Source organism: Halichoeres trimaculatus, unplaced genomic scaffold, assembly GCF_033239565.1.
Source record: "Halichoeres trimaculatus isolate MK-OKI-2021-1 unplaced genomic scaffold, fHalTri1.1 fHalTri1_scaffold_19, whole genome shotgun sequence".
Classification (NCBI taxonomy): domain Eukaryota; kingdom Metazoa; phylum Chordata; class Actinopteri; order Labriformes; family Labridae; genus Halichoeres; species Halichoeres trimaculatus.
Window position 1 is genome coordinate 20500297 of NW_027437197.1, and position 9816 is coordinate 20510112.

At 42.7% G+C, this 9816-nt stretch overlaps 1 protein-coding gene across 1 annotated transcript; it reads left to right on the forward strand.

Annotated features, from left to right (window-relative positions):
- Positions 1–2474: 2474 nt before the first annotated feature.
- On the forward strand, positions 2475–7841 carry nr4a2a (nuclear receptor subfamily 4, group A, member 2a). Its single transcript, XM_074695570.1, has 8 exons — positions 2475–2671; positions 3113–3214; positions 3419–4290; positions 4742–4871; positions 5032–5195; positions 5551–5753; positions 5920–6098; positions 6210–7841. Exons 3-8 carry the CDS (start codon positions 3421–3423, stop codon positions 6464–6466), a joined length of 1803 nt encoding a protein of 600 aa, XP_074551671.1. The 5' UTR covers positions 2475–2671; positions 3113–3214; positions 3419–3420; the 3' UTR covers positions 6467–7841.
- The last annotated feature ends 1975 nt before the right edge of the window (positions 7842–9816 follow it).

A 9816-nucleotide genomic window follows, 5' to 3' on the forward strand; every position in this document is an offset into this window, starting at 1 on the left:
CAAACAAAGAGCAAAACATGAGAGTGATTACATCTCATATGTCAATGCTAATTCAGTTAAAAGTGGCCAAAAACCAAACAGAGGGTGTATTATATCAGACAATTCTGTATCTCACCCCAGGCACACACGAATGCTTCAAACAGAAAATCCAAAACAGAGAAATAATAATCAGTAAATTAGTACGTAATTAAATTAGTGTGTTGTGAATCACGTACTGATCACTGCTTTCCCTCAGGACCCAGCCTTCAGGCAGCCAGCATCGCCACTCTTACTGTACCGCCAGCGTCATGTGACCTTTCTCTGATCACAGAGTCTTATCCATGAAGAAAGGACGCATCCTGCAGATTTCTGGATTTCACCTGCAGAGAAATAAAAATCTCAAATGGTTGTGTGAGCCAATGAAAAGATGCATCTCTCACTCTGTCACACACACACACACACACACACACACACACACACACACACACACACACACACACACACACACACACACACAAACACACACACACACACACTTTCAGCCCAAGGTTGCACGCCCACACACTTAAAATTGGTAATGTCAGTTGACATTTCCTCAAACAAAGTTAAAAATACAATCTCAGAAAATAACTTCTGTGTGATTAAAACCAACTCCTCACTTTCAAATGACTGTCAATTAATTGTGCATATAAATGGGAAGTTAATTATTCTTCAGTAAAACGGCCAATTAAGCTGCTAATTGTGTTTTCATTCCAACTTCTAAATGGTAAGTGGATAACAGAAACACGGTGTGACCATGCAGCACGCTGTCATGTGGTTTCTCAGGCAAACGGGATCTTGAAGTGTAAATAAACATGGCTGCAGGTGGGTCAGATGATCTTGGCACACATGGACACAGCTTGTTAAGGATGCAATAAAGAGGATCAATTAGCAGCTGAAGCAAGAAGACTTTACAACTTCTAGGAAAAGATGATGCATTATTCAGCTTCTGGGTTTTTCCAGTGCATTGTGGGGAATTTGCAAATTGCAGATGCTACCACCTGAAAGCAGGTGGGTGTGACCACACAGCCTTAATGGGGTTGGGTTAATTAAAAGGTTAATTGTAAGGAATGGGAGCTGCTTGATGTATGGCTGGTGAACAATAGTGTCCTCTAGAGGTGAGTGTAACCATGATATACAGTGTTCTCTTTTTTCCCCTGCACACTCTGTCCTTGTGTGCACTGGGTTCAGGCCATGCAGTGAAAAAGCTGCTCTGTCTCCTATGATAACACACCATGCTGCTGCACAGAGGCATGCATCTCGTTACACATCATGTTGCAACCTATATGTGCACAGTTCCCACTCTTTATTTTGGCTTGCTGCCATGCAGGCCAATATGCATCAAGAAGAAAAAAAAATCAGGCCAACTTTGATTGGCTGCAAGGTGCTGGTGTAAGATTACTCAGATCAGTTATTCCATCGCTGCAGAACAATGAGGCCCAAAGATTATTTTGGCCACTGCGTCAACTTGAGCGTTTTTCTGCGTCATTCTCCATTCTTGCTGGCTCCTATCACATTTCCCTCTCTGGGGACTAAATTGGTCCCCTTATGACAACTGGCTACAGGCCCACTAATTACCCCCCTCCCTCCCTCCTCCCCCCTCACACACACTCACACACACACAGTAGCACTATGAATAGGCAGCCTGGCCTGTAGAAACCCCACCCCGTGCATGTGAGGTCTAAATTTGGAACACAATTGAAATACAGAATTGTCGTAGAAGATAACAAAGAATAATATTGACCCCCGCTTCATTAGGCTTGTTTTATGCAAACGTAGAGGGTCTGGCACAGAAACCTCATTGTGACATAACTGTGCCTAGATGTGCCAATATACACTCACCACATTTCTTTCTTAATAATGACCATGACGCAATAAGTAGACCAAGTAGTAGTCATTTAGCATGCTTCTGTTTTTTTTTTTTTTTTTTTTTTTTTTTTTTAAGATGCTGATTTTTATTTGCTACAACCTGGAAGTTCACTTTTACTTGCAACAGCTTTTTTTAACAAGTTGTAATAAAACATTTTGTTCATGTGTTGTGAAAAATAAATGAGTTAAATGAAGTAACGTATATATCAGAGATTTAATCAAATTTGCACAATCAACCAGCCAATCATGTCCCTCCTCCTTTACTTTGCACATCTGTGATAAATAGACTGAAAGCCTCGCATGTGGGTTAACATCAGCCCAAACCACGCGTGACTTAAGCCCCCTGCAAACACAAAAGGTGTGTGAAGTGAACACAGAAGGGGTTACCCTCCACCACATCCCTCTTAATGTCCATGTGGGAAGCAACATAGAACACATACCACAAGACAAACATGCTCACCAGAAAAATTGGGGCTTGGGAGAGCTCCCCAGCGGATTGGTCCGTGACGGTGTCGACGCCGATGACGTCGCGCTGTGAAACACGTGGGCCACGGTATCCAGAGCTCACATAAACAAAGCCACATTGGCCAGACTGGGTTAGTCGAAGCTCGTGTCGCTGTCAGTGCGCGGAGTCACACGGTTTGCCTGCTCAGCTGCCTGCCCTCCTGCCTGTCTGGCATTGTTGGGGACCGACGCTCGTGATTTGGAGCTTTTACACAAATTGATGAATCCCCCCTGCATGCTTATCGCATGGATTGAAAGTCACGATCCTGATGTGAAAGAGGTAAGATTTACGCTTTTCTGTCTTAGAAATAATCTGCGCTTTACTTTCACCGCACTCCACGAGTCATGTAAACCCTTTTCTTTCGGTTTTCCCTCCACTTCTAAGCTCGATTTAAACTTATAAAGCGTGACTCAGACTTCTTAAATGTTTGGCTTTTTTTCTGTAATTTCCCGGATCTTGCTGTTTTCATGAATTCCAGTAAAGTTGTCACTAATGTCAAGTGCGCAAAGTTGGTCTGCTCGTCACTTTATCATAGAAGAGAAGCTGAGTGATAATTCACCTATATCCACATTTGAGGATTTGGCTGTGCGTGATTGGAAATAGTTTTGTTTCGTGCGCGTTTGTCACTGACTGACTTCACCAGCTGGGACCTTGTGGTTGTTTTTAAAACAATGTTTAATTTCGTATTTACTAAATATCAAAGTAATGTGTTTTTATCAGGGGAAGATCCAGAACAGAGCCGCTTTCTTGAACCCTGACACCCATACAACTCCTGACATCCCCCATTTCAAGTGTCACCGAAAAACTGTCAGAAGACTTGAGGTATGACCGAAAATTATTTACAATTTTAAAACATGTTTTTTTTTTTATAGGCGTTTGGTATTTGGTGTTTTAAAAGTTGATGAAAGCTAAGGAGCTGTTTGTTTTTAAGGGTTGGAGAAGATACATATTAGGAAGACATATTTTTGAACTTTTCGGGATATTTATTGTGGTAATTCTGATGTTTTCTCATCGGCTTGCTTTCAGCCATGCCCTGCGTCCAGGCTCAGTATGGATCATCACCTCAAGGAGCGAGTCCTGCCTCCCAGAGCTACAGCTACCACACTGCGGGAGAATACAACTGCGACTTCTTAACACCCGAGTTTGTGAAGTTTAGCATGGACTTGACCAACACTGAGATCACAGCTACTACTTCTCTGCCGAGTTTCAGTACATTCATGGACAACTATAGCACCAGTTACGACGTCAAACCGCCCTGTCTGTATCAGATGCCGCACTCTGGAGAGCAGTCCTCCATCAAGGTGGAGGACGTCCAGATGCACAGCTACCATCAGCAAAGCCACCTGCCGCCTCAGTCAGAAGAGATGATGGCTCACTCTGGGCCTATGTACTTCAAACCGTCCTCTCCTCACGCGCCCAGCACGCCAAACTTCCAGGTCCAGCCTAATCACATGTGGGAGGACCCGGGCTCCCTCCACAGTTTCCACCAGAACTATGTTGCGGCCACTTCTCATATGATAGAACAGCGCAAGAACCCGGTGTCGAGGCTTTCGCTCTTCTCCTTCAAGCAGTCCCCGCCCGGCACCCCCGTTTCGAGCTGTCAGATGCGCTTCGACGGGCCGCTGCACGTCTCCATGAGCCACGACAACCCCGGCGTGCACCGCGGCCTGGACGGCCAGAGCTTTGCGGTGCCGAGCGCTCTCCGGAAACAGGCGGGTCTGGCCTTCCCGCACTCCCTCCAGCTCGGCCACGCGCACCAGCTGGTGGACAGCCAAGTGCCGTCGCCCCCGTCCCGAGGATCTCCGTCAAACGAGGGTCTGTGTGCGGTGTGTGGGGACAACGCAGCCTGCCAGCACTATGGAGTGAGGACCTGCGAGGGCTGCAAAGGATTTTTTAAGGTGGGATGATTTGACAGCCACCAGACATCAGTGTCACTGTTATATTTAACACTTAATGTTTGCTTTTCATTTTTCACGGCGTGTGTGAGTTTGAAATATTCTCCATTTTAACATATTTAATCCAATCACAAATTTCAAAGCGGGTTGCACTTCAAATTTTACACAACACGTTAAAGTTTGTGCGTAAAATAACTTTACACAATCACATATATTTAACCCCAAAGAAAAAGAAAAACATAACAGAAGCTTAAGCGTGTCTGTGCAGGCTGTAATTCCTCCTGTTGCTTCAAAGCGCCCAAACATGAGATGTGACCGATATTTAATCGGAACCATCTTTTCTATTTTCATTTCAAGTTTGTATCACCTGTGCATGGGTCTACGTGTTTTATTTATTACGTGTCTTGGTGATATAGGCCCTCAGACTGACTTGTTGTTCGTCTCTGTTTTCCAGCGTACTGTTCAGAAGAATGCTAAATATGTGTGTCTGGCGAATAAAAACTGTCCTGTTGACAAACGCCGAAGAAACCGGTGCCAGTTCTGCCGTTTCCAGAAGTGTATTGTCGTCGGAATGGTGAGAGAAGGTACGTCTGGTTTGGGCCATGTGTTAAATCATTAGTGAGTTTATATTCCCGCTTGTGCGGGTCAGGTGTTGGACTGTCATTTAACTCAGATTTAAAGCTTTTACGCAGAGCAGCATTTTCAGGAATAATAAGTCGATGCCTTTATTTTTTACCAATGCAGTTGTCCGGACAGATAATCTGAAAGGTCGGAGAGGACGCCTGCCATCCAAACCCAAAAGCCCCCAGGAACCCTCCCCCCCTTCGCCGCCGGTGAGCCTCATCAGCGCGCTCGTTCGGGCCCATGTGGACTCCAACCCTTCCATGTCTGCTCTGGACTACTCCAGAGTAAGTCAAGTACCACACTCCAAGAAATAAAACACACACTTATAAAGAAAAGTAGTGAGGAGCTGAGAGGGGAAATAGAAGCAGGAATGAGATTTACGGCCTTTTTAATTTAAACTTCTTTTGGGAAACAATTTACTGCCTTTAAGTTTTTCTCTCTGAATTCTTAACTTTCTCAGGCTTTAATGTGGCATATTTTCCCTAAGTAAATTACGTTGAAATGGAGAACTTAATAAAAAGAAGACATGAATTTAATAGTAGAAAAGCACTCTCTCCCTCTTGGAAATGGCCATTTGCAATTTCACGGATTATATATTTTAAAGGACCTCATTAAGGCGCTGTTTAAATTAAATTCCAGTTCCAGGCTAACCCTGACTACCAAATGACTGGAGACAACACTCAGCACATCCAGCAGTTCTATGATCTCCTGACGGGCTCCATGGAGATCATCCGGGGCTGGGCGGAGAAGATCCCCGGCTTCTCCGATCTACCGAAGCAGGACCAGGATCTCCTGTTTGAATCTGCTTTCCTGGAACTTTTCGTTCTGCGGCTGGCGTACAGGTGAGCCGCGTAATTATTAAAGCAAACAAAGCGGGCTTTGGATAGTCATCAGCTCCTCCTTCAAGCTTCATTGCTTGGGGTTTTATTAGCTGCCTAATAATAAGACGGATCTTAAATCCCCGTTTATTACCGTGCGTAATTAACGGCGTTTTCTTGTTAATTGCAGGTCCAACCCGGTGGAAGGCAAACTTATTTTTTGTAATGGAGTAGTGTTACACAGGCTACAGTGTGTCCGTGGATTTGGGGAGTGGGTGGACGCCATCGCGGAGTTTTCTTCCAACTTGCAGAGCATGAACATAGACATCTCAGCTTTCTCCTGCATCGCAGCTCTGGCCATGGTAACAGGTGCGTAAAGAGCGGATTCTGCCTCCAAAATTCTCTCTGCGTAAAACGCACGCGAAACAGAAGAGTTAATGCATCGGAAGTAATTTGAGTGTCATTTCCTTTCGATTTCAGAGCGACACGGACTCAAGGAGCCCAAGAGAGTCGAGGACCTCCAGAACAAGATAGTCAACTGCCTCAAAGATCAAGTGACATTCAATGGCGGTGGATTGAATCGTCCCAACTACTTGTCAAAACTCTTGGGAAAGCTCCCTGAACTGCGCACGCTATGTACCCAAGGTCTGCAGCGTATCTTTTACCTTAAACTAGAAGATCTAGTCCCTCCGCCAGCAATAATTGACAAACTTTTCCTCGACACCCTACCTTTCTGAGTCCGACTCGCTGGAACTTCCAAAAGACTGTTTGGGTCAGACTTTCTGACGTTATTATTTCTGAATATTTGCAAGATACAGAACACAGCATATGAGTAAGAATTCAGTGAAAAAGAATACGAAGCAGAGGCAGAAAGATGAAGATTTGTAGGCCTTTTTGAAATTCCTTGGAATTGTTTCCTTGAGTGCCAAACAGGAGAATAATCCCGGGAATTTCTCTCTAAATTGACACCAAACTTAATCCGATTTTTGCAATCACTTCCAGTTGATTTAACATCGGCTCCACTGTTTCAGCATCCCCAGCTGTAATATATCCCATTTATATATACCAACACACGCACACAAACACACTCACTGTATATTACGAGATTATGTGATGCCTCCAACGCATCGGTTTATAACACGTGTACAAAGTTTGTTACAATGAAAAGATTTAATTCTCTTTTCTTTTCTGACTCGTGCCTATGTGTTTCTGACAGGATCCCCAAAAAGTATCCAGAAAAGACAACGCATGTTCTAGATTTTTCTTTTCCTTTCAGTTTCTTTTTCTTTTATAGGCACTTGCTGAGGTGATGTCTATATATAATATATACCGGACACTATGTAGTCTGCTAGATTTGATACAGATTCGTAGTTATGGCACTCCTTTTATGTATGACGCATATGTGGAAAAATATCTCATGTGTATAGAAAATGAGGGACCCATGGTGTTTGTAAAACTGTCAGACATTCCTTGTTTGTATGTGCTGTAAGTATTGTTGCTGTTGAATATAAACGTTTCTATATATTTATTATTTCTATTGCCAAGAGCTACACTAAGCATGGTGCAATTTAAAACGATTTCAAACCCATTCGAGTTCATGCTGAGCACGTTGTCTATGTTTTATGTCTTAGAAACGTCTAGCTAGTTTTGATTTAACACGTTTTGGAAAATTGGATAAAGTCCATCTTATATGGAGAGGTTCATGAGTGTGTGATGTAGGCCCACATCTTTGACATCATGATGTACTCAACCACTTCTGTAACGCATTTGGTGCCCGATTCAAAAACTTTAGAGAGAAAGAAATATTTAATGTTTACAAATAAAACCTTTAAATCAAATTCTTTGCTAAATTGTTTCTCTGGATTTAATTTATTCTGTAAATTCAGAGCGGTTTGGGAGGTTGTTGTGACCAGCAGGCCTGTTTGCGCAAAAGGATGGAAACAAATTCCACGAGGCACTTTGTCTCCTTGAAATTTGTTTCGAGTTAAAAGTTATTGTATCAAATTGTTACTAAATAACTGTCAGGCCTCGTCGTGTTTTAGCTTTAATTCTGTCCTTTCCTTTCGGGAGTTTTTGATCGTTTTTTAAGACTAAACAAATATTGTACTTATCAGACAACATTTTTATTCAGCTCTAATTTAAGAGACACCTTTCTTATCTCCTCTATCCGATAAAAATGTTTTGAAATTCAAATAAGAAATCTTTTATTAACAAATCACTGATCGTAGAGAGATTTCCACCTTAATACCTACTTTTATTCGACAAAGGAAAATGATTTAGTTTATAAATACTCGAATAATCTCCTTTTTCCTGGATTTTAAATAAAGACACGATTTGGAAAGAATGCTAAAGAAAAAGTTTCAATTCATGTTAAATTGTATCCTCAGGAGGCTGTTCGGTTGTTTGGACATCGGTGCATCCAAAAGTTTGAGGCTGCGCTTTTCAGTCAAATACCTTCAAAGCTTGAATTTCTGCTCTATATCTCTTAATTTAAGCACCCCGTGGCGCATTTTACGCTTAAAAAAAAAATGAAATAAAATAAATAAATAAATAAATAAAAAGAAGCTTTCGGTAAACGCAGATTTCAACCCGTGTTACCCGGAAAAACACAAAACTTTTACTTAAACTCCCCGCCAAGTAAGAGACAGATTACCAAAACTTGTGAATAATATAAAAAAGCGTTTTCAATGTGCAACAGACAAAAAAGAAACATTTACTTTATAATGTGCGCACGGTTGGCACAGTTCATGTGCGTCACAGCGCGAGTTACTTCAATCAGGTGAATTAAGACAATGAAACACAGGTGTATGATAACATATAGCACAATGTACCGTGAATATAAAGATTAATAATATATAGTTCCTGTTTAATGACGCCACGCTCACTCAAAGCCCAGGGACGGTCCAGGTCCGCACCTTTGCCTCAGGTATAAACAAAAAAGTGCGCCTGCACATCTTTAACGTCTGTTTACTCGCTGCTCTCATTCAAACACATCCTCCATCCTATAGAGTGTAAGTGCAGCGATGTAAGTGATTCAGACTCCTCCATACAGCGGCAGTGGCTGGCCTGTGCGCTGTCACAAAGCCTCTCCGTTAGGCTGTCACAGCAGAGAAGTGACGCCAGGCTCTGAGGCATGTCTGCGACTTCTCCTCCCTGATCCCACATTTATCACATGATCGAGATGAAGGGAACAGCTTATTTTGAGAGATATTAGCAGCAGGCAATAAATTGTCTAAATAATTAGATCGTCAGTGTAAAGTGCTAATTCCAAGGCAAATTGGGATTACATTCAGAACCAGTTTGCTGACATTTAGCAGATCTGCTGAAAGGGTGCATTACAATGTCACAAGTTCTCTCTATTGACTCAAAGTACAGTTAGGCTTTACACATGTCTGTCTCAGCACAATAAAACATGACACAAGCAGCTAATACTTCTGTCAGTGTTTGTGCATGATTATATATGCTGGAGGACTCCGAGTCAAGATTCATTAAACGCATATGACTTAATTCCCTCCCTACACTTGGCGTCAGTGGAGGGAAGACATGGTAGTGTCAGCTCAGGAGAGGAAAGAGGAAAGAAAAGGAATCAGTTTCTAGTTGTTCAGCCATGTTTTGAGCTGCTGCAGAGAACAACAAGCGATGTGGCCGTCGTCTGAGAGTGGACATTTCTGCAGCAGAGTGCTGAAATCCAGAGAGGCTGCACGTTGGTGGTGTGTGATGCTACCGTTCAGTGATGGTTACATCGCTGTGATAATCACAGATCATGTTGCATGCAAAGCGCCTCACTCGTCAAACTCTGTGATGCAGTTTCACAGATTCACATGTGCAGAACTTTAAGTGTGTAGTTGTGCGACTCTCAGTTCAGTTAAGCTGTTATGAGCTGTCACTTCTGGAATATTTCCCCAACAACTGATCGAAACATCTGACCACTTGTGCATATTTTGTTATCAAAAATTGGTCAAAATGTGACTTAACTTTTTCTCATTCCTTTTTGCCCAAACACTGGACTTGCCTCACCGTGAGCTGCGGTTTTATCTGTAGGTCTAATGTGTGAATAACCATACATGGAGGTCAAGATCAGTCAGAC

What these genes read in the sequence shown, in the direction of transcription:
- nr4a2a (XM_074695570.1), top strand. Translation starts at nt 3,421, where the DNA reads ATGCCCTGCGTCCAGGCTCAGTATGGATCATCACCTCAAGGAGCGAGT. An exon ending in GCTGCAAAGGATTTTTTAAG is followed by an intron (nt 4,291 to 4,741) that starts GTGGGATGATTT and finishes TCTGTTTTCCAG; the next exon opens with CGTACTGTTCAGAAGAATGC. An exon ending in CTGCTCTGGACTACTCCAGA is followed by an intron (nt 5,196 to 5,550) that starts GTAAGTCAAGTA and finishes ATTAAATTCCAG; the next exon opens with TTCCAGGCTAACCCTGACTA.